This window comes from Colletotrichum aenigma, assembly GCF_013390185.1.
Source record: "Colletotrichum aenigma strain Cg56 chromosome Unknown KSG_Cg56_contig02, whole genome shotgun sequence".
Classification (NCBI taxonomy): Eukaryota; Fungi; Ascomycota; class Sordariomycetes; order Glomerellales; family Glomerellaceae; genus Colletotrichum; species Colletotrichum aenigma.
In genome coordinates this window covers 3,442,465-3,465,348 of record NW_023500908.1, presented here as the reverse complement: position 1 = coordinate 3,465,348, position 22,884 = coordinate 3,442,465, and the positions used below count along the sequence as shown (strand labels likewise).

The 22,884-nt window shown below is 54.6% G+C and overlaps 6 protein-coding genes across 6 annotated transcripts; 2 read left to right on the top strand and 4 right to left on the bottom strand.

Moving 5' to 3' along the window:
- Nucleotides 1–1,304: 1,304 nt before the first annotated feature.
- inhA-2 (Isonitrile hydratase) lies at nucleotides 1,305–2,158 on the top strand (the record flags this gene model as incomplete). Its single annotated transcript, XM_037318245.1, has 2 exons — nucleotides 1,305–1,940; nucleotides 2,003–2,158. 2 exons carry the CDS (start codon nucleotides 1,305–1,307, stop codon nucleotides 2,156–2,158), a joined length of 792 nt encoding a protein of 263 aa, XP_037183342.1.
- A 271-nt stretch (nucleotides 2,159–2,429) lies between these two features.
- Nucleotides 2,430–3,458, bottom strand: GRE2 (NADPH-dependent methylglyoxal reductase GRE2; the record flags this gene model as incomplete). The annotated part of the gene is made up of 1 exon (XM_037318244.1): nucleotides 2,430–3,458. The coding sequence occupies one exon, from the start codon at nucleotides 3,456–3,458 to the stop codon at nucleotides 2,430–2,432; it is 1,029 nt and encodes a 342-aa protein (XP_037183337.1).
- A 4,304-nt stretch (nucleotides 3,459–7,762) lies between these two features.
- Nucleotides 7,763–8,992, top strand: GPDA (Glyceraldehyde-3-phosphate dehydrogenase; the record flags this gene model as incomplete). Its single annotated transcript, XM_037318243.1, has 2 exons — nucleotides 7,763–7,891; nucleotides 8,105–8,992. The coding sequence occupies 2 exons, from the start codon at nucleotides 7,763–7,765 to the stop codon at nucleotides 8,990–8,992; spliced, it is 1,017 nt and encodes a 338-aa protein (XP_037183336.1).
- Nucleotides 8,993–10,299: 1,307 nt separating this feature from the next.
- On the bottom strand, nucleotides 10,300–12,630 carry CGCA056_v002985 (uncharacterized protein; the record flags this gene model as incomplete). The annotated part of the gene is made up of 2 exons (XM_037318242.1): nucleotides 10,300–12,073; nucleotides 12,134–12,630. The coding sequence occupies 2 exons, from the start codon at nucleotides 12,628–12,630 to the stop codon at nucleotides 10,300–10,302; spliced, it is 2,271 nt and encodes a 756-aa protein (XP_037183335.1).
- A 2,539-nt stretch (nucleotides 12,631–15,169) lies between these two features.
- On the bottom strand, nucleotides 15,170–17,614 carry CGCA056_v002984 (uncharacterized protein; the record flags this gene model as incomplete). The annotated part of the gene is made up of 2 exons (XM_037318241.1): nucleotides 15,170–17,205; nucleotides 17,257–17,614. 2 exons carry the CDS (start codon nucleotides 17,612–17,614, stop codon nucleotides 15,170–15,172), a joined length of 2,394 nt encoding a protein of 797 aa, XP_037183334.1.
- Nucleotides 17,615–21,199: 3,585 nt separating this feature from the next.
- On the bottom strand, nucleotides 21,200–22,600 carry CGCA056_v002983 (LIN1-like protein; the record flags this gene model as incomplete). The annotated part of the gene is made up of 1 exon (XM_037318240.1): nucleotides 21,200–22,600. One exon carries the CDS (start codon nucleotides 22,598–22,600, stop codon nucleotides 21,200–21,202), a length of 1,401 nt encoding a protein of 466 aa, XP_037183341.1.
- Nucleotides 22,601–22,884: the final 284 nt, after the last annotated feature.

Below are 22,884 nucleotides of genomic sequence, written 5' to 3'. Positions count from 1 at the left end.
CCTCGTCCAATCCTACGCCTTGGCTTCCACCCTCCAATTGAACTGGCAAACTTAGTTCCCATGTCTTTGCATGATTCAAGCTCTGCTCGGCAATCAGAGTTGATTGTGGGCTTCCGTGCTGCGACGTTGACGCTGTAGGACGATAGCGTCGGCAGGCGAGAATCTATAAAAGCATTATTGATTGCAATGATTGGACCTTTCGGAACCGGCAATTACCCTGGCTACTCGACCGTTAGAAATGGAGCATAACACGCAATGTTGGCCCATTTTACGAATGGCAAGCCAACTCCTGGACAGCAAGCAGCGGACCAAGACTTGCAGCGGCCAGATTCGCAAAGTTGGGCATGGCACACTGCGCGGTAGAAGCTGGTAATGTCTGTTGCCAAGTCCACATCTGCTCAGCTGCCACGAAATTGTCAAAAGCCTCTGGCGCAGATTCTTCTCAAAAAGGGGGATATTTATTGCTTCTGTCATCTGGGTATCAGCAGCCATCATCGCAATGGGCCAATTGGAGCCTACATTCGATATTAAAAGGGAAAGCTTGGCGCAGATTCCCACGAGGGATTCCGGAGGCTCCCCCGCCGCAACAGCCCCTTTCAATAACTCGATGTTGCCCTTTGTGTTGTTTCCGGGACCCCCTGCAACGTACAACAACCAACAGTTGATTGCCAGGCAGTCACACAGTTTCTTTGGCAAACCAGCTTGCGCGCTTGGCAGAATGCCGTGCGTTTTAGACCAGATCAAATAAGCAAGTAAGGAGATGACTACAGAGCCAAGTCTTAAGAAGAAAAGGGAGAAAAATACTCTCAAAATCGCTCATCCTATTCAAACAGACAGACAGCAGAGGAAGGAATGTTTCCTAGAAGACAGTGATACGACCGAAACGAGGATCCCTGGCGTGGATCACATCGCGCCGTTCCTTCGGGTCGGGGCTGCCTGCGTGGGCAATCTGATTCCGAATGCCGGCCCCGGTCCCCTCCCTGAACCTCTTTCCTTGGCCCTGGAGGAAGGCTGAAAGACAGATATGGAATACTCTTCGTATTGCAGAGTATTGAACATATAAGAACATGCTGCCCACTGATCACACCCTCTGGAGAAAAACAAAGCGCTAGAGACCAGGGTCCTTTCCTTTACCCACCTTCCTTTCTCTCTCTTCCCTTCCCCAGGCCCTTCACCTCACTCACTCACCTTTGAAATTTCACTTCTCACCTTCACCTGGGCTCTGCGATTTTTCTTTTCCCACAAACAGAAACTTCACAAAACACCAAAACCCCCATACCTCAAGCAGTGCTAAACCGCCGAAAATGAAGTTCACCATCTCCATCATCGCGGCCTCGCTCACTGCCGTGGTCGCCGGCAACCCTGTCCAGGCGCGCGTGGACTCTATCACCACCCGCGCCGCCAATGGCACCAACTGCACCACCGCCCTCCCGGTCAACTACGGCGCCCTTATCTTCAACGGCCTGGACATGATCGACATCTGGGGTCCCCTCGACGTCCTCCAGCTCAACGCCCACGCCTACAACATGAACGTCCACCTCATCGCGCCCACCATGGACCCCATCATCGCCGGCGTCGTCAACGCCAGCGACCCGACCCTCAACAAGTTCGGCTCCAACTTCTGGCCCGTCATCCAGCCCACCGCCACCTTCGCCGACGACCTCGACCTCGACGTCCTCATCGTCCCCGGCGGCCCTGGCGTCCGCGCCGCCGGCCTCGAGCTCATCGTCGAGTACATCAAGGAGACGTACCCCAAGGTCAAGTACCTCATCACCATCTGCACTGGCGCCAGCCTCGCTGCCCGCGCTGGCGTCCTCGACGGCAAGCGTGCCACCACCAACAAGCGCGCCTGGGCCCAGATGACCGCCTTCGGTCCCAAGGTTAACTGGGTTGCCCCTGCTCGCTACGTCATTGACGGCAACATCTGGTCTTCCTCTGGTGTAAGTTCATCTCTAACTCAGTCTGAATGAAGAAGGAGCTCCTTACTGATGTGGAAATGTAGGTCACCTCCAGCTTGGACCTCACCTACGCCTTCGTCGCCGAGGTCTACGGCCAGAACCAGAGCACCCTCATCGCCAACACCATGGAGCACACCCCCCTCGCCGCCGACGACGATGTCTTCACCGACATCTGGAGCGTTCCTCACACCAACAACTAAGCAGGATGCAAAAAAATCTTGGGTTCGGGATTTTTTGATCGTTTGGGTTTTCCATTTCTTCTTGGGAGTTGGTTGCATACAAGATGCATAGCAAGCGAGGATTTTGATTCGAGAGAGAACACTGCACCGAGGTGTAGGTATGAAGCAGAGATTTGGCCCGAGAGCCATTAAAATTCTGGTCTACCTGATGAATACAGACCAAAGTTTCCCATATACCTTCGCTGTTCGTTACACGTGATATGCTGTTGCTTTACTGTGAAGTTCCCTCAGTTCAAGCAGACTTGGACGCCCTCTCGGCGGCGAGCATCTGGTGAATGCTCTCCTTGAGCGTGACCTCGAGAGGGGCAGGCTTGATCCCCAAGACCTTCTCCGCCTTGCTGGTTTCGATGGTGTAGGTCTCCTCGATCTGGCCATATCCGGGACGACCCTCCGGAATCCTGTGCTTCAACTCCGGGACTGCCTCGCGAAGGATGTCCGCCGCAGTCTGCCAGTCAAAGTGTGTGCCGATGATGAACCTCTCACCAGCAGCCTCGGGCCTCTCAATGGCGTTGAGAAGAGCCTGAGCAACATCCTTGACGTCGGTCGATGCGGCAAAGTCCGTCGGAAAGACTGACTCGGCGCCAACCAGCTTCCACAAGAGACCGACCGACGTCGCTAGCCGGTTGAGGTCGAGCTTGCCCAGGTAGGGACCAAACACCCAAGGAGGGCAGATGTTGGCCAGCGTAAAGGCGACATCCTTGTTCTCGCCCATCCACTTCCACATCGCGCTCTCAGCGAGTCCCTTCGAAGCACAGTACGCCGCCACGCCGCTGTCTGTCTTGGCCGCCTCCTCGTAAGTCATGGGGTTCCAGTCCTTCTCAGTGTAGACATATCCCGCGCGGTAGCCCTGTGACAAGTCGATGACGGACGCAAACGATGAGACGTTGGCGATGCTCTTTACTTGGGCGCCATACTGCTTCGCGGCCTCGAGGATGGCGACGGAGCCGTTGATGGCGGGTTGGAGGAGGTCGACCTCGTTGTCCTTGGGGTCGACGATGAAAGGGGACGCTGTGTGGACGATGCCAGTCACGCCGGCGAGGGCGTCCTTGTAGGACTCGTGCTTGGTGATATCCGGGACGATGGCGAAGGTGAGGCGGTCTGATGAAGCGGCTTCGGGGAAGGTTGAGCGGAGGTTGGCAAAGGAGGATTCGGATCGGGCCGTGGCGCGAACCTTGTAGCTGTGCTCGAGGGCGAGACCGACCACGTGGGTGCCAATGTAACCGTTGGCGCCGGTCACCAGGAGTGTTTGTGTGGATGCCATTGCGATGTAGGTATTTGCGTTTGGTTGTGTGAGTTAACTTCGTTTGTTGGATCTGTGTTTTTGGATGTCACATCATGTCTGCTGCCCGACTTTGAGCTTCGTTATATACTCTTCAAGCAATACAAGCACAGTCTCACCTTATGGTGATTCGCAGTATAGAACCTTGACGGCGACCCCGTAGGCCCCAACGTCGTATTCCAGTCCGGCACTTGCAACGCAGCGGATGGCATTCAAAATGACACCATTCGGAGGGATTGTTAATACACATTGTGGATAAGCAGACGACCTTGCGGCTCTGAAGTCGCTGTTTACGGTAACTGTTTTGACCACTTGGTCATCCTGAATCGCAATGCTCCATTCAATTTCCCCGAGACGGATGAAATCTCACCCGTGTAAACAGCAGCTCCTTTGGGAATGAGTAAGCGATGGCTTGGTAAGACGAATTGTCCAGTCGACAACTGTATGTAAGGTTGTGATGTCCGAATTGTAGTCCGGCCTTAAGTCTTCAAGTGAGAGTCGAGTGTCGTCGACAACGGGCTTTTCGCCGAAGTTCCCAAGGTGAAGTTGCGGCGATAAGCTGGTCGTGGGGGACCGTGGGGGTCCAATGGCGGCAGCTGCACTGGCGGTGGTCAGCAAGTGTCTGCTTCTGGTGTTGCATAACTGCACAACTTGTGCACATTAGTAATCCCGACTTGGGCCGACGTCATCGGCCTATTTTACGTCAAGTTTACCACACCAAAGCCGAACACCACCGGTGGAGGGTTTCTCGGTGTATGTCGGGTCCACCTAAGGTGAACGCCGCTCACCGAGACGGAAACCTCGAAATACTTGAGCTCAAGATCTCATCTAGATTACTTTTCCAAGCGCAAGGAGCCCAGATATCATGGTCACACGGTTAAAGATACACGCCTCACGCATATCTCTGGCCAATGAGCATAGTCGAATCGAGCTCCGCCAGGCTACTCGTCCTCAAGCAGGATCATGATAGATCCCGAGTTCCATTCGTGATGCCGCTGTCACTCAGGCACGAGGCCTCCCGCGGTAACCGCAAGAAGGAGAGCCCACTGATTATGCAAGCCGGAAGGTGGATTGCGATTTGCAGGACCAAGCTGCCAGCGCTGACGACGTTCCCGACTTACACGCCCGCAACGTCCCGGTTGTCCAGCCGCGGCTGCCAGGCGACCCACTGGATTGGACACGAACCCCAGGTCGTTGAAGAGTCTCTGAGGCTAATCGCTGCTAGATGAGACGAGGTTCCAGATCTCCAGGCACGCGCTCCTGTACCCCGGCTCGGCAAACGGTAGCTTAATGTATGGCATCGGGGCAGCGGTCGGGAGGAACCGGAACCGGAGCGGAAATCTGGGGTAGGTCGGGTCGAACCTCGACGAGGGCGCATCATTCCGGGGCGGCTGGCGGCAAACGGGGCCAGCTCGATGCTTGGACGACTACGTTCCCGTAGCCGTGCTCCATGTAAGTCGGACGCACCCTGGTAAAGGTGGACTTGGAAGACAACGACGTCCCTATCGAGGCCATGGGAGCACGGCCAGATGAGCAGTGGCATATCGCAAGTTTCAACGCTGACCGCACAGCCTGCGCCCTTGACATGTCAAGTTTGTAAGCCAGAGCCAAATGTAAGCAATGAAGAGTCTGATGATCTGACAAAATCTGCTCGTCTGATTTTGGACAGCTCTAGCAGGCTTATGAGGAAGCTAGCTGAAGAATTTGGCCGAGCGGCTCAACCACCTTGTTTACTGTACACAGAAAGGACCAGGATGCTCCTCAGGGGTACATATCGTACGTGTCGTTGGTGGAGGGAAAGTGACGGTAGAGTCATATCATGCCAGGTCGATCGATGTTCAGACCATGCAAAATGATCCAATCTTGGCCGTGGCGCCGCCAGCTGGCGGGCGTCAGAGGGACCGGCGGCAAACACAAAGACCGCGGCATTGACGTTGACGGGTATCCTCGGTAGCGGCCATCGTCAGTCCCGATATATTCGGGAGTTGCAAGACGACATAGGCGAAGCCAGGAGCTCTGGGGGCCGATGAAGCCGTGATGCTCCGGCGCTTCGGGCCAGGCGTTCTGGCTTGTTAGCTCATTGGGTTGGGGGAGTCGTGAGCAGATCTCGGACCCCACCCAAGCCGGAATGGCACCAGCCCTGTTTTGATGGACCGGGTTTGCAATCAAGCGGCAGGCCAAGGCCCGAATGGCAACAGGACTGAACTGATTCGATGTACCTCGCATGTACACCAAGTTGGCGATGGCGTATCAGTACCCAGAAATGAAATTGCAGCAGCGGTGGATGTGTATTTTTGTGCACATGGTTCCAACATGTTCCAACACACACGAGGGAGCGGAAGTCGGATCCAAATCAGGAGCGGTCCATATTGGATGACCGAGAACGGAGTGTTAAACGGCCCTTCTCGCCCATTATCTATGATGAGCTAAAATCAGCCGAGTCGAGGAAGTGCCTCATGGACCAGGCAAGGCGTTTCATTAGCTGGGCTCAGTCAAGCTTGGCGGGTTGAGCGACAATATGGAGCAGTGAGTGATTTATGGAGCTGTCGATTTTTTTCTCTCTCAGGTCAGGTCGCTGTCGGCGAAGGTCAAAAAAAGCCGGCGGCAGGGATGTGTGATGCATGGTGTTTGGTGCTAGGGGCGTCTGGGAGGATTGGCGAGATGGTGAGAGGTGAGCTGTTTGAACCCTGTGGCATGTCGTGTCTTGAATCCAGTTGAGAATGACAATAAAAAGAAGCGACCCTCAAAAACTGGAACGGTGAGAGGATCACAAAAGGCGCCAAAGCTTTGGCGTGGGCCATTGTGCATGGTGGCAGTGGTGTCGGACATTGTTGATGTCGACCAGGGGGGGTAGCTGCGAGCTGATGTAACGAGGGGCAGGCCAGCAACGCCCAGCAGGGGGCCAAGGATAAGGTGCCGGAGCTGACTTTTTTTCTCGCTGGAAACCCAGGGAAGCTGCGGCGTGCCCCTCCATTGCCCCTCCTTGCGAGAGGTAGACGACTACCGACCGTCCTGACCCTGACAATGCTGGCCTGCTCGAGTCGTCGGTCCGGTGAAGAAGAAGTGACACCACCACCGCGCCCCGCCGGGGAATGAGGCGAGGGAGGATACGATAGATCAGGATTCAGGAGAAACAAACCATTGCTTAGTCGTTCATCATGAGATGTTTGATGGAGGAGACATGGAGCTCGGACAATACGGGATGTAGTTGAGGTGTCAAAATAAGTGGTGAGAAGGCAGGGGCCGCCACAGTCGCCGTCAACACGATCCTACCGCCGCCGCACCTGTGCTGTGTGTTTTGAAGTACCCTCCCTGTCTTTTGTTTATACGGAGGTCGGATGGCAAGATGATGGATGCCGACATTGGATGTAATGATTCCACTGATTGGCATTGGCAAAGTGACACTGGCAAGTTATACCAAGCACCCGGAGGGTATCAGGTATCCGGCTAACGCATCGACACTCAAAAATTGGCAGCAGCGCCTTCCCGCTTGATGCCCCGCCTTGGCTGTAAAAAGACGCACACCTGCTTGGAAGGAGTGGATGAGAAGGCACGACATCGGAAAGTACGAGACACGCGTTACGGGAGGAGCTTGCCTGTTGCCAAAAAGTGTGTGTCACTCACCAGCTCACCCGGCGTCGACCGGGCAATCGCCCATCTCAACCATCCTGTCGCCTGCACCGGTGATACTGGGAGTTACCCCTGCGGAGTGCCCCTACCTGGTACCTCCCTAACTTGCGTCAAGTCCGCACCCGCATTGAAGCTGGTGGTGGTGGTGCTGCTGCTGGCGAGGCATGGTAAGTGAGGTGTGTGAGGTGTAAGGTGCACTTCCTACCTCTCCTCCATCTTAGGTTGCTTTAGTCGGGTCCCTCTTTCTTGGCCTGGGCCACCGCACGGCGTGGGCGTGGACATGGGCGTGGGCATTGGCGTTGCGTTGGAAAGACCACCCCACCATCTTCCCTCAACCAAATTTACAAAAGGATCTCGCGCGCCCTTCCACCTCCATCCATTTCGTCCCTCTCTCTCTTCTTCTGCCATTGAAAATCTCTTCCACACCTCGATCCATCTTTGATCTCGTCAAACCGACGTGATACCTAAGCAAGGTGAGCACCAGCTCCGTCCATAGCTCTAAGAGCTGGACACAGCTTCTGCAACCCCACTCCGCCCCTCGATAACCAACCCCGCCATCGCCGCAAACTTCGTCATATCACAGTTGTCGTCGCAGAAATCTGACTGACTCTCGTCATCTTCATAGACACTTTTTTATACACACCTAAGCAGACAACATGGCTCCCATCAAGGTCGGCATCAACGGCTTCGGCCGCATTGGACGTATCGTCTTCCGCAACGCCATCGAGCACCCCGAGGTCGAGATCGTTGCCGTCAACGACCCCTTCATTGAGACCAAGTACGCTGTGAGTATCACCCCACCTACCCCTCCAAACTCGCCATGACTTCACATCCATCACCACCACCACCGCTGTCATCTACATCTCGCCACCCGCGTTTGGTAAACAAGAAGGCAGTCATGAATGGAGGCCAATTGAAACCATGGGTCGGGACGGCCGGACACATGCTATCACTCATATCAGCCCCATATGTCACTTTTACTGACTCGCTCTTCACAGGCCTACATGCTCAAGTACGACTCCACCCACGGCATCTTCAACGGCGAGATCAAGCAGGAGGGCAACGACCTTGTCATCAACGGCAAGACCGTCAAGTTCTACACCGAGCGTGACCCCGCTGCCATCCCCTGGAAGGAGACCGGCGCCGACTACGTCGTCGAGTCCACTGGTGTCTTCACCACCACCGACAAGGCCAAGGCCCATCTTCAGGGCGGTGCCAAGAAGGTCATCATCTCTGCTCCCTCCGCCGATGCCCCCATGTACGTGATGGGTGTCAACGAGAAGTCCTACGACGGCAGCGCCGACGTCATCTCTAACGCTTCTTGCACCACCAACTGCTTGGCTCCCCTCGCCAAGGTCATCAACGACAAGTTCGGCATCGTTGAGGGTCTCATGACCACCGTTCACTCCTACACTGCTACCCAGAAGACCGTTGACGGTCCCTCCGCCAAGGACTGGCGTGGTGGCCGCACCGCTGCTCAGAACATCATTCCCAGCAGCACTGGTGCCGCCAAGGCTGTCGGCAAGGTCATTCCTGAGCTCAACGGCAAGCTCACCGGCATGTCCATGCGTGTCCCCACTGCCAACGTCTCCGTCGTTGACCTGACTGCCCGCATTGAGAAGGGTGCCAGCTACGACGAGATCAAGCAGGCCATCAAGGAGGCCGCTGAGGGTCCCCTCAAGGGCGTCCTGGCCTACACCGAGGACGATGTCGTCTCCACCGACATGATCGGCAACCCCAACTCCTCCATCTTCGACGCCAAGGCCGGTATCTCCCTGAACAACAACTTCGTCAAGCTCGTCTCCTGGTACGACAACGAGTGGGGTTACTCCCGCCGTGTCCTCGACCTCCTGGCCCACGTCGCCAAGGTCGATGCCTCCAAGTAAATGTGCTGAGCATTGGAAGATGTTGATGAGAAGTACCAAGACCGAAAGGGTCTTTTAATGAAATAAAGAAACGACCAACAAAAGCAGTAAAATCGGAAGATGGGCAGTCTTTCAGAAGGGAGGGCAACGATGACGCAGAGTCTCGAGAGGCCGGGAAGGATTATGGTTGTGTCTTTTCCTAACAAAACTCCCAAACTACATGTCCTTATGACGTCTATGAAATAGATTATGCCTACCCATCACTCAAAGTTCCTCCATCGCAAAGTGAAGTCTTGCTGCCTTTTTTCCTGCCATCGCGCGTGGGTTGTAGCGGCCGCCGGACGCGTACGGTATCAGTCTTATCGGTCAGATCATGCCTGACGGTCGGTAGTACGCGGTGTTCCGCTGATAAGTGAGGGGTTGCGGGGTTACTCTGGCGGCCGTTCTACCGCTGCCAGACACAGATCGAGATCGTCACTTCCGTACTGCTGTCACATCATTATGTTCACCATCTTCCCCTTTTGTAACGTTTTCTTTTGGAATTCTTTTGCATTTGGTTCCGAGAGATCTAGACTAGAGTATCTTCGCGAGTTGTCATCGTCTTCTTTTTTTTGCAAAGTGTGAAATACCAAGCTGAATCAGAGAATTCCTCTGCGTCATTCCTCAGGTCCTCGACGCGGGACACACAATACACACACACACCCCTGATACCGGACCCCCTCCGCCCACTGACCGAGATGATAAAGGAAAGAAAACCGACTAAACAAACCACACACAGAGGGGGATATCTTTTATGTACAAAAAGTCATACACACAGCCCTGGTTTTCCCGTAGAACGCCAAGCTTGAGAGTGACACACCAAAGGAGAAATAAAAAGAGAAGAGCCAAGAGGGAGGCGGTGTTGGTGGTAGTGATACCGACACCGATGAGAGTTTTTGAGTGACAAAAATGAAAAAAAGAATTGTGAACCGTGCCAGGCTACTGGTGAGCTGCCCTGGGGATGTAATAGAGAGGTCATGTCATACAAGACTGCACAAACACACGCGCGTGGGAAAAGAAAGCGATTTCTTCCTTCACACTCCCAACGATTTCCCACCTGTGACTTGAAAACGCCGTTGCCGAGCCTGACCGTAACGCTGACCATACAGAGATGATGAGGGAAACGGGAAAGGAAAGGAGTTCATAATACATGTTCATTAGGAGGGCCCTAATGCCCTTCTTCTTACTTTGTTCTGGGGTGCTTGGCTTCAACGTGAGCCGTCCGCGAGCGAAAGGGAGGAGTCGGCGACCGTCCGGGTCTTGGACGCATCAGCATCTCCGCCGGCATGCTATGATGTTCCGTTGGCCGCTGAGACTGTGACCTCGGCGCGCCACGAAACGTGCTCCTGATGAGCCCAGCGTCGCATGATCCTCAACGCCGAAGAGACGGCTTCCTCCACTGTAGTCCACGGACCCATGTTTGCACGCATCGCGCTGTCCTCGACCCGCTCAGCAAAGTCCTGAGCCGACTTCCATGCATTCGAGCGACCTCGTTCGTGACCAATGATGGCTACCGCGTGTGGACTTGGGTCGATGGACCAGTAACACCTGAGAAGCTCCTCATGGATCACGCCCTGGATCTGCCAGAACAAAGCCTCTAATGGTCCGCTCCTGCGCAGCTCCGGTCTCATGACGTTGAGCACCGGTAAGATGCTGCCCCATTGCTTCGGATCTTGGGCCTTGCTCTCTATTGAGCGCGCGTCCACCACCGCCCTGAAGCCAATCATGAAGGCCAGAGCCGTCTCGAGACCCAAGATGACGCCCAGCTTGCTGTCTGAGTCTGAGCTATGCCCACTTCGGTCATTTTTCCGCTCCAGCAACATATCGCGATCATGCTTCAACTTCGTTCCGAGCTTGCTAAACCGTGCATATCGTTCGCGCAGCGCTTGTATCTTCAGGGGGTTATACGGTTCCCTGACATCCCTCGTTTGCGGTCGGTCTCGGTCTGCTGAAGGCGGAGCTGCGGGAGTATGGCCGCTGCCGTCGCCAGGAGTGTTTACCGAGTTGCTCGAGGCTACCCTTGACATTGACGTCGCGGCCTTCGAGGGAGTTGAGGGGGTAACAAGCTTGGAGCTAGAGACCTCAGACGTCCTTGGCCGTTTGACGGCAATCGAGTCGCCAACATTCTCCGTGCTTCCGATGGGTCTTTTCCTTGCCTGGGGCGGTGCTGGGGGCTCTATGCTCACAGATCGCTCTTTCTTAATCGTGTCCTTCTTGGGCGGAAGAGCCAGCAGTCTCTGAACCGTCTTGGAGATCTTCCTTGGATACTTTAGAGTCACCATCAACCTGTTGCGTGGTTTCTCCTTGATCTTGTCCTTAACGTCTTTCCGATCTTCCTCCTCGTCCTTAACAATCACAGGCGGTCTCTTGTTGCTGGTAGGCGACTCTGGTGGATGTAGTTTCTGGCTTGGTGTTGATCCCTTAGTCGGTGTCTTCTTCATCCGAGCCAGTTCCTCCTCGAGCGCGGGCGGTAATGTGGGAGACAGAAGCGCCGGCAGTCTGACGGGGGACTTTTGTCTTTTAGGTGGAGGCGGCAGCGGTGGCTCTGCCCTGGAAGGCTTTGGTGGTCTGTTTGGCTCGCCATTGTCATCGCGTCTCCTTTTATCTTTGGGGTGAGAGTCCGGATCGTTCGGCAGGTGTAGGGGTGAAAGTAGCGGCGGCATTGCACTCCTTGATGACGGATCTGTCTTGCTCTTGCCGCTTAGAGAGGGGCTCGGCCTGTTGCCATTGATGGAATCGCCCCTGGCGCGTGATACTGGCGACTTGTTGGCACCTGAGCCCAATGCCGCCTTCAGAGCGGACCTCCCATTTGGCAAAGACGACGAGGCCGCGCCCGATTTGCTGTCCTTCTGCGGTGTCCTATCCAGGGAGGTATGCAACTCTTTTCTTTTCGGGGTATCATCTCGGGGCGTTCGCGATCGATCGTCAAGCGGGGTGCTGGCTTCGGGCCGCGCTCGTTTTTGAGGTCGCAGATCGCCGTCGGCATCGTGGACTCGTTTCCGCTTCTCTGGGGTATCATTGCTCTCCTGCGTTGGCCTAGACCTTGCCTCGGTTCTACTTGATCTAGTTGGTGTCGTTAGCGCCATGTCAAATAGTAAAAGTAGACTTCTATCGCAATCGCACCTGTCGTCATTAGGAACATCGCGCGACTTATGCGCCTTTGATTCCTTTGATGCTTCTGAATCTCGTACCCTGTGGGCATCGGTCTTCTTTGGTTCGCGGTCGATTCGACTGTCCGTTGCCTCTCTCCTAGAGGCGTCTGTCTTGGGGGTTCCCGAGTCGGTGGGTGACGCGGATGCCTTCTTCTGTTTATTCTTGTAATCACTCAGCGACAGCTTGGTGACTGTCTTTTTTTCCATCTTCACGTTCGACTCCTTGGCGTCGATTGGATTCGGAGGTTCCTCGCGCATGTCATAGTATGGACGGGTGAGTAACATGCCGCGATCAGCGTCGGACAGCAGGGTCATGTACTGCAGGCGTTGGTACTTGAACTCCTCGAAGACCTTGCTTTGATCCGGCGGGACGCGATAGCGTTGGTCAGGAGTGATAGAGAGGTGGTGCGGTCGGTCGGGCAGAATGCGCTGGGCCAGCAGTTGGACCTTCTTCGCCGCTGCTTCCATTGTTTGGGGGCGTTTGCATGCCGGGGGGGCATGAAGAAAAAGGGATCGCGATATGCGCGGCCACAAGCGCAAGATTAGGCAGAGGAAAAGACCGATGCGATGGCGGAATGCGAGATGTGATGGTCGGAGGGCGATGTTCAGGTTGAGGCCGAAAAACAAAGGGTCGCGATGGCAGCAGCCAATGCGAAGTAGATGGACGACGAAGGAGAATGAATGGGCGCCGGAGCAGAGCACTCAAGCCCTCTCCGTAGCCCACGAGGGAGAATCTTCAAGTCGGCGGCAATCAGCGCCGACGATGATGGCGGTTGTGATGGTGTGGCCGGGGTGGGCGCTGAGAAGGAAATGTCGTGATAGCGTGACGTGGGTGTTGGCGGTACCGGCGTTATCTGGGAGGAATCGAGGGCGGGATGCTTCAGAATCGACAAGACGCGACCAGATGGGGTAGTATCAAATGGAAATCATCTAGCGAGGGGAAGTTGAGTGTGGCGATGGAAGAGTCGCGTCGTCGTGGATTAGGCGTCGCGGGGGCTCGTGGAGGAAGTCGGGGGGTCGGTTCTCGTATCGAGTTCGCCGTGGTTGCGGTTGTGATTCAGGACGTGGTTCGTCTTCTTTTGGTGGAGATGGTTGTCGTGGCAGTGGTAGTGGTGTATGCAGGCCCCAAACATCAGCCCTTGCAGCAGCGGCAGCAGCTCAGATGACCCGCAGCGCATTTCCCAGCGTGGCCTGCTGCTGCAATGATGCGATGCGAGGCGAAGCGAAGCTCAGCGACGCGGACCTTGAGGAGTGCAAGACAAGATAGGTCTGGTCAATGGACGCGAGATGAGTCGGTGCGAGGTGTGCAAGAGTGTGTCCAAGCAGTTGCGCCGGATCCAGACGGGGTAGAGGACGGGACGACGTGCCGCAGGTCGATGATACGGGGGACAAGGGTCAAGGTAGGTGGTATTGAAGGGTCAGAGTCGGGTCGGGGAATGGTGGACGGGAGAGGAGACGGACGGTGCGGTCCAGTGCCAGAGCGAGTATCCGTTCCAGCAGCCCAGTAGGAGCAAGCACCAGTGCCAATGGGAGTGAGAAGGGGGGAGAGAGCCAGACCCAGTCCGATGTGCAAAGTGCGAGCCTGGTCACCGGTAGCAGTCCGTTGGCGCGTCGGTGAGGGCCGGTCAGTTAGGTGCCTAGGTAGATAGGCAAGGTAGACACACCCAGGCCAGGCCAGGTCAGGTCAGGTCAGGTTAGGCAAAGTTTAGGTGTGCGATAAGGTGAGGTGAGAGGTAAGGATGGGAGGAGATGGGGGGAGAGCAAGGCGAGACACGCGCTACCTGGCGGATACCGCACCACCAAAAGCCCAAGGTTCCAATTGGCACGTTGAGGGAAGGCACGCAGATGATGCGTGAGGGAGCACGGGAGTTGCTACACAGTGGAGTGGACACCGCCTTACTGGAAAGAGCTTCACAGCACGAGGCTCCTTACCTTACCTACCTACCTTACCTCACCTTACCTACCACCTTGGCCTTGGCTTAATGGAGCCCAGGCGTGAGGTGCTGGTGTGGGCCACACAACCAGTGGGTGGTGGCCGCCGGGGAATTTTACGTGAGCCCAAGCGCGTGCTCCTCGTCTGCTCGCCGTCTGTAGCTCCAATTACACGATACCTCAGCGAGTTTCGTTGTTGATTCGCCCAGCTGCTGAGGTGCGCCTGAGAGGTGCAAATATAGGTAGGCCTTCGCCAGGGCACGCACCAATCCTGAGCTTTGGGATTGTTTGATGCGAGACCTCAAGGTTCCTCTTCCGAGGAAACACACCTCAGGGTCGGGAGTCGCTGGTGCTGGAAAATGCCCGATGTGGTGGCTCTTACCTTAGCAGGCGGCGGCAGTGGCTCCCTGGGCAGATGGCCGATGTTCTGGTCTGGGGCTGCCCAGTTCTTAGGCACCTCCACTACCTAGGTAGCACTGGGTAGGTACCTAGGCAGGGAGGTAAGGTAGCTTCAGGTAATCGCGGCGCGCCCCGGCCTAAGCTCTCAACGATGGGAGATGGGTACTGACCTAATTACAGCTCTTACGTTCGAGGTGGCCGCACCTGTCAGATACATGCCAGTCCGCAGCAGCTGGTGCCCGCTGCAAGGGCGAGTAAAAGGGCAAATTAATAGGCATTCAGATAAAGCATGAGTAACGGTAACGCAGGAACTACAACCAAGGTGGACAAATGGGATTCTATTTGAACCAAGATCGTTACACAATCTAAGTTCTACACAAACGGTCTATATCTTTTCGCATTGTATGTGGAACACGTCAGCGAGGCGAGTATTTCCTAAGTAGATTTCACTTCAATTATTTTTAGTGTCATTTAATAGTTGTGATGCTTAAGTCAACCTTTTTGTTGTTTTCCTAGGCATGCTACATTACCCTAACCCTGGGAACGGGATGCCTAGTGTAGTCTGCGTTGCGCTGGTGAATGCACTTTTGCTTCCGACCTCTGTGGTATCTCGACCCATTCCAATGCGCCGTCCATGGTATCTCAAAGAAAAGATGTGCGCCGTTATCTTCGATAATCAATAGTTGCCGTTGGTAAGGTACGCCAGCTCGTGGCCGTTGGGACTCAACTTCTGCCTCTTCCTTGAAGGCTCTTCGCTTAGTCTCGATGACTTCTCAACCTTGACCAGCCTGTGCTCGTGCTCGCTCATTTGTTTGATGATTGTCTGGACCTTTTGTCCCAACTGAGCCTCACCGGGCTGCTCCTTGTCGAGGTGGCTGATGATAGCTGAATACAGCCCCTCCGTCGTCAAATTGTTCATTTGCGAATCCAGCGAAAGATATTGCTGGTCAACAACCTCCATCCTTTTCTCCATCTTCAATTGAACATTCCCCAGGCCCTGCTCAAATCCATCCATTCGCTTATCGGCTTTGGCTCTCTGCTCTTCGAGGTCCTGGATCCTTTCCATGTGTATCTTTTCGGTCTCTATTATGGAGTCAATCGTACCACGGACAGCTTTGAGGCTCTTCTCGTTCATGTCCACTTGATCCGACAGCTTTTTGATCACAGGGTCGGCTGTCTGCCGAGGGTAGGGCACCGCCGCCTCTGCCTTTTCCGACCCTTGTCTTGTTATTGTCGAATCTCTCGAGCAACCGTCGATCGAGGCGTTGCCAGTTTCCAACACGATGAGACGTTTTCGTATTTCGTCAATCCATCCCCCGACCATTGTGAGGAAATTCTTGTTGATTGTCTCGTGCGTTGCTTTCTTGACAAATGTGTCGCCAACCGTTGAACCAAGCGTATTAACTTGTTTTTGCAACGCGTCCATCGACGACTTGATCTCATTTACGCTGGCAGTAAATTGCTGCGCATCCGGCAGAGTCTGTTTAGGTACAGTAGGCTGCTGCGCCTCTGCTCTTTGCTGGCTTAACTGCTGTTGCATTGCGTCAACTTGCTTGGCGAGCTCCTTGGGCGCTGATTCCAGTATGGCGGTACGGGATAGGTGCACGATTGAATCCACTTTGAGTTGCGCTATGTCTGCTTGTAGTCGCTCCCAAGAAGACTCCAGGCTTGTGGTACGAGTGGCATGTTGTGCTGATGACGATTTCAGGTTTTGCAGCTGCTCATCGTGCTGTTTTGCGTCTGACTCAAGCTTCTCTAGGCGAGACCGAAGACTCTTTAGATCGGCTGCGAGCTTATCTTGCTCGCTGTCTTTGAGCATCTGTGCGGCTTGCTGTTGCTTCTTAAGATTATCGCATTCCTTCTCTAGTCGCGGTAGCCTCGTCACGAATCCCGAACAGGCTTCGTTAATGATGTCGGGGTCTAATTGTCCCAAATGATTATCGTGTCGACCCAGGACATCCCTCAATTTCACAATGTCGGCGACACACTGTTGAATGTCTGACGCTTGTTTATCCTCAGCTGCAGCGTCAAGTGTTGGCGCAGGTGTGGTTTTAAGCTGGGCTTGACTTAAGCGCTTGATAGAGTCGACCTGTTCCGTAAGTGCGGATGAGGTAGAGATGTGGTTTTTCTCAACCTCTTCTTCCAACTTTGAAAGTTTGGCCTTGAGAGACTTATTCTCGATGTCCAGAGCCTTACGCTGGGCAGTCTCAAATGCGAGTCCCTTTTTAAGCTCTTTGACGTCTTCTTGGTGCTGTTTCTCTAAGTTGTCAAGCCGATCCACGAGACTGCTTGTGCTGGTGGCTGTGACGGCGCGTTTATCCTTCTCTTGCTGAAGATCAGAATAGACCTGAAGGATAAGCGAGGCAAGCTGTTCGGACGATTCCACAGATCTCGCGTGCGCAGCCTGCTCCTCTTTTCGCAAAGCAGCAAGGTCCTCCTGGTCTTTCTTCTCAGACCTGCGATGGGTCTCTCTCAAAGACGGGAACTCGGCATACTTGTGCTGCGACGCCCTGCGCGTATTTTCCCTTTCTTTCACTCGGGTCTCGACCACCTCCCTTCTCAATTGTAAAGTAGCGTGCTCCTTGTTTCGATGGGATATGCTTTGCAGCGCTTGCGTAATCTTTGCGTGATGAGAAGATCCTGCGGCTAGCTTAGGGCTCGACGGTCTGGAAGACACAGGCGTTGTTGAAGCAGTCGGCAGTCCCTGAGGTGCTGGTATCATCGTTAGCTGTGATTTGTTGTTGACGCTACCAGTCAACTTACATGGCGGCCGACCATGAAATCCTACTGAACCGCTGTTCTGTAAAGGGGAGGAGAAGCTTCTTGGAGGGGGACGCGGGGCAGCTTCTCGCGAGCCTAAGACCTGCCTATCGCGGTGATGATCTAGCTTGGATCTATCGACGTCTCGACGTTCGCGAGAACGTGATCTGGAACGAGACCGAGAACGAGATCGAGATCGATCATAGCTTCTGTTGCGGTCACGGTCGCGATCTCTGTCCCGATCTCGGTCATAGTCCCGATCCCGACGATCTCTCTCGCCGTCGCGTCGGTCCGAATAGTTATAGGTGTTTCGCTCGCGTCGGTCGCGGTAATCGCTGTCGGAACGCCTAAGTGTCGACATGTTGCCGAAGACGAACGGTGGTCGGAGAAGGAGAGGGGATGGCGACGGTGGGTTTGCTCAACATGCTCCGCAAATTTAAAGGTGAAGGCACAAGAAACAGCGAATGCTTCGGGTGTGATTGTCAGATGATAGTTGATGATGCAAAGAGAAAGATCCAACGCCAGCACTTACGAATTGCTCGAAAGGCAGTTTGCAGTGCCGGAAGGAACGAATAGACTGTGAAAGAAGGAGCTGCTGAGGGGCTTTCTTTTTTTCCTTCTTTATGTTGCGACCCTTCTTGTAAATTGGACGTCGGCGGTGGCGCGCTATGCAATTAATGCCCCACGCTACGTAGGGAATCGCGTTTTAATTACCTGCGCCTACCCTGCTCACTCCACAGTCGGCACTGTATGGGAGTGGGTTAGGTGAGGGGAGAGCAAGCCCCCGAGATCTGAGAAAGGGAACGCAATCGTAACGTAAAGTTGGGCGAGAAGAGTCGCGATGTGCTGGGGTTGATGAGGTTGTGCTGGGGTAGGTGGTTATGCGAAGCACCTGTGGTAGACATGCAGGTAGTAGAAGGCAAGGTGTCGGGGGGGATTGGTTTTAGAGGAGGGGAAGATAAGAAAAGGCCGAGTATTTAACTGATCCATGTGTTTGCGCATGAACTGTTGGCAACGAGGAACTGTTTGCTGCTCACAAACCGCATGGACATGGGCGGCAAACGATTCCACTCACGCAGGGGATCGCTTTGTAAAGATGATTCGCGAATCGCGACCGAGCTCAATTCTTAGACGTGGTTTAGTGGTCAGTGAGGGGCATGCACAGTCGGGCGGGCTTTGGGGGTTCAGTGTCAGGCGTCAAATCGGTTTGGGTGGTGTGGTGGAGGTGGGGTTCGACGCTTAGCATTCTGTATTTTTAGTGCCGTTCCGACAAAGGCACGCAAGACCGCATGCAATTTCGGGCCTCTATCTGTTGCGCAACCTTCTGTCGATCCAGTATCTACTCACCGCTGAATCGATCCGTTTTGCTCAAGAGACATATGCCTTTATCTGTGTGGTTCTGACCCTCGTCAACAATGGGGGAATGCCATGTCCAACCTCCCATTGCACCCCTTGCAAGTTGCATCCAACTGCATCAAGTGCAACAACCAGCTGCAGGAAGGTCAAGCGCGCCACAAGTTATTTCTTTTTCTTTCAAACGTGTGACTCAAATGCAGTGAAAACCCGCAACTTCCGCCGATTTGCCATGACATCCCAGATGCCGTCAGATAAGTGTAAATCCCACAAATCGCTGTCCGTAAATCATTGGGCATTAGAGACGTCAGTTTAGGTCGAAACGAGTACGAGAACGCTACCATGGCGGGGCAAGTGAGAAAGGCAGGTAAGCAAGTAAGCCGTCACAATGCCCGTGACCTCTTATTCTCCTGCCTCAGCAGAGCATCTGGATGGGTACGCTGGATGAGAAGATGATAGTTGCGTGGTTGACGAGCGAGATTCAAGATCTGCGACAATAATGAGATTGGCGTTTTAGTGACGCAAGTCTGCCAGCTCCCTGTTGAAAGGGGAAGAATTTTAGGTTTCAGACGGCATCGGCGAGCCTCTTCGGTACAGAGCAAATTACCTGGAGTCGTCCAGATGACGGTCGTCGTCGCACAGTGTACGTACCTTTCCTAAGCGCGAGCCGCGCCACGCTCGGCGAATAAGCGCGAGCCATGTCTAAATTTCTCGGACGCGCTGTCCAGCTTTCAGCCTCGAGACGAAGTGTTTTTGCGTCGCATTGCATCGCAACCATCCAATTCACCATCTTCACGACATCGAACCGCTTGGTACACCCTTTCAAACCGACGACGAGGATTCTGCACCGGTAGGATAACACATATTCAAGATGGCCGCGGTAGGTTTGAAGCTCCTTCGGACAATTCTTTCCAACTGACGTAGACCTGCAGCCCGTCATGACCGTCTCCGAGAGCAAGGAGCTCAGAGGGCTCAATCTCATCGCGGCCCACTCGCACATTCGGGGCTTGGGAGTCGACGCCACAACATTGGAGCCCAGAGCTGTGTCTCAGGGCTTGGTTGGACAGGAGAAGGCCAGGAAAGCCGCCGCTGTTATTCTGCAGATGATTAAGGAAGGCAAGATTGCTGGCCGAGCCTGTTTGATCGCTGGTCCTCCAAGGTAAGGCCTACCACGCCACTTCCGAGCTTGGTCAATTGGCTAACAGATGCCATCTAGCACTGGCAAGACTGCCATCGCCATGGGCATGGCCCAATCCCTCGGCCCCGATGTCCCTTTCACCAGTCTCGCCTCATCCGAGATCTTCTCCCTCGAAATGTCCAAGACCGAAGCCCTCACACAAGCATTCCGCAAGTCCATCGGCGTGCGCATCAAGGAAGAGAGCGAGATCATGGAGGGCGAGGTTGTTGAGATCCAGATTGACCGCAGTGTCACCGGCGGTGCTAAGCAGGGAAAGCTGACGATCAAGACGACCGACATGGAGGCCGTGTATGACATGGGCGCGAAGATGATTGATGCGATGACCAAGGAGCGCGTCATGGCCGGTGACATTATTTCTATCGACAAGTCCTCTGGCAAGATCACGAAGCTTGGTCGGTCGTACGCCCGCTCGCGCGACTACGACGCGATGGGCGTCGACACGAAGTTTCTCCAATGCCCTGACGGGGAGCTGCAGAAGCGCAAGGAGGTCGTGCACACCGTCACTCTTCACGAGATTGATGTCATCAACTCTCGTACACAAGGCTTCTTGGCCCTTTTCTCGGGCGACACAGGCGAGATCCGCAGTGAGATTCGTGACCAGATCAACACCAAGGTTGGAGAGTGGAAGGAGGAAGGCAAGGCCGAGATTGTGCCGGGTGTTCTTTTCATCGACGAGGTTCACATGCTGGATATCGAGTGCTTCTCATACATTAACCGCGCTCTGGAGGACACCCTTGCGCCTGTGGTCATCATGGCCAGCAACAGGGGGAACTCTCGCATCAGGGGAACCGACTACCGCAGTCCCCACGGCCTTCCGCTGGACTTCCTTGACCGCGTTGTCATCATTCACACCAATACCTACAGCCCCGACGAGATCAAGCAGATTCTTACTATCCGTGCACAGGAGGAGGAGGTTGAGATCTCTGCCGACGCTCTGGCGCTCCTGACCAAGATTGGCCAGGAGGCTGGTCTGCGCTATGCTAGCAACCTCATCACGACATCTCAGCTGGTGAGCAACAAGCGCAGGTCAAAGCAGGTCGAGATTGCCGACGTCCAGAGGAGCTTCTCGCTTTTCTACGATCCGGCTCGCAGCGTCAAGTTTGTGTCCGAGTCGGAGAAGCGCCTGATAGGCAAGGACGGCGCTGTCGATTTTACCGTCACTAATGGTCATGGTGAGACGATGGATTTGAGCTAAGCGTGGGAAAGGTCTTTGAGTTGGGCGTTCTGGGCAGTAAAATAGGTAACCTCCCAATAGGTGACCTCCCATGGGAATATGTGATAGATTATGTACCATAAATGATTGCCTCGTTGCATCGCAGCGATGCCAGGAATGCAACCCTTTTGATTCCCTAGCTTATTCCGTCGCGTCTTGAAGTGAGGCATGCAATGCAAACATTATACAAATGAGGCAACTCTGCTCCAGCCATCCTCGCCTACTGATCTGAACTCAACTCCCTCGCCGAAATATCCGGCGTCTTGCCATGCCTTCATTGTAGGGCCGTCGAAAGGACCCTGCTTATCGGCCCCGTCGCGTCCATCCGTCCATCTGAACTCCCACATCTTGGCAGACGTTCCTTCTTCGGCGCTCTCCTCTTTAGCCGGTTCACGCCACTCTTCACCGGTTTCTCGCTGCCACTCTCGGACGAGTATTTCCCTCTCCTCGTCGTATATCTCAGCGTGATCTCGACTTAAGAGTTTATCCGCGGCGTCGGTGATGGCCTCAATGTCCTCTTTCCTCTTCGCCTGCTCGGGGGTCAACTCCTTCTCGTGATCCACATCCATCGCCTCCTCGGCCCCCTTGTTCATCTTCTTCAACTTCCATTTGGGTATCTTCTTCTGCTTCGGCTGCCCCTTGGCCAGCCTCGCCAGCGCCTCCAGCGGCGTCTCGCCCCTCTCTAACCTCAAGATGAGCGCCTTCAGCAAGTCTGTCGTAAGGATGTCGTCGTTTTCCATGCGTAACCTCCGTGCCTCGGCCTCGCGCTTCTCATGCGCCTCAGCTGCCTTCTTCATGTCCTTCTTGCTCAAGCCGTCGAGCCACTTGTCGTGGACTGCATTTGGGTCCACCGCTTTCCTGATGTAATTGCCATCTTCATCAAATCGGCCCTCCTCTTGCTCCTCCTTCATGTTGAATGCTTCAACCTTTGGGGCGTTGCGCTTAAGACCGCCAAGACCGACCTCCTCATCAATACCCTCCTCCTCTATCGCAAGTTCTTTATCCTCCTCGTCGTCGCTGCTCTCTTGCTCGTCTAGGTGAATTTGACCACCGCTTGTACTCTTGAGGTCCTGGCCTTCGATCTGGGTATCCTCAAGGAAGCGCACGGCTTTGTCCTTCTTCCCAGAGCCCTTGATCGCCTCTTGCGCCGCCTTGCCTTGTTGCTCGTCGTCATCATCCGCCGCAAACATGTCGTCGTCCTCGTCATCCTCATTCACGTCGCCACCCTTCGAACCGTCGTTTTTAGCATCGTATTTGTCCAGCTGGTCCAGAAAGTTCACGTCGCCCTTCTTCCCACGGTGCCGCTCCTCCGCGCGACCCTTGAAGTTGCGCTCGTTGTCTGAATCGCTGTCGTAGCCGTCCAGGTTCACTGCGCCGCGTTTCGTGGCGCCGGCACCGGCACCGATGACGTCGGCGTCGAGAATCGCATCTTCTTCTGGCGCGTCGGGGGCCAGTGCTGAGGGGTTGCGCACGTCGAACTTGAGCTTCTTGGAGTCATGGGCTTCGTCGTCGTCGTGGTGATGCGTTCGCGCGAACGTCTCGCCGGCGCGTTTCGGGCGCGCTGCTGAGTGTCTTGACGACATCTTTCTGTCTGGTAGTATGTCTCCTTCGTGGAATGTCGAGAATGTTTTAGAGAAAGGTCATGTCGGCTGGGCGTGTTCTTAAGAAGCTTCGCAGGTGGATGCAGCTTGACGGTACCTGAGCTAAAGACATCAAAGAACGGGTGGGTACCTTCTCGTCCGCTCAGTTTGCATGTGCTTAAATGTACCGTCTGGGGTCTTGAGTTTGGCGACTTTTAGTGGAACCTCTCTGAGCTTCCCTGCGTTCACGCTTCCTGTGTAAGGTACTTGATACTTTAAATTTGAAG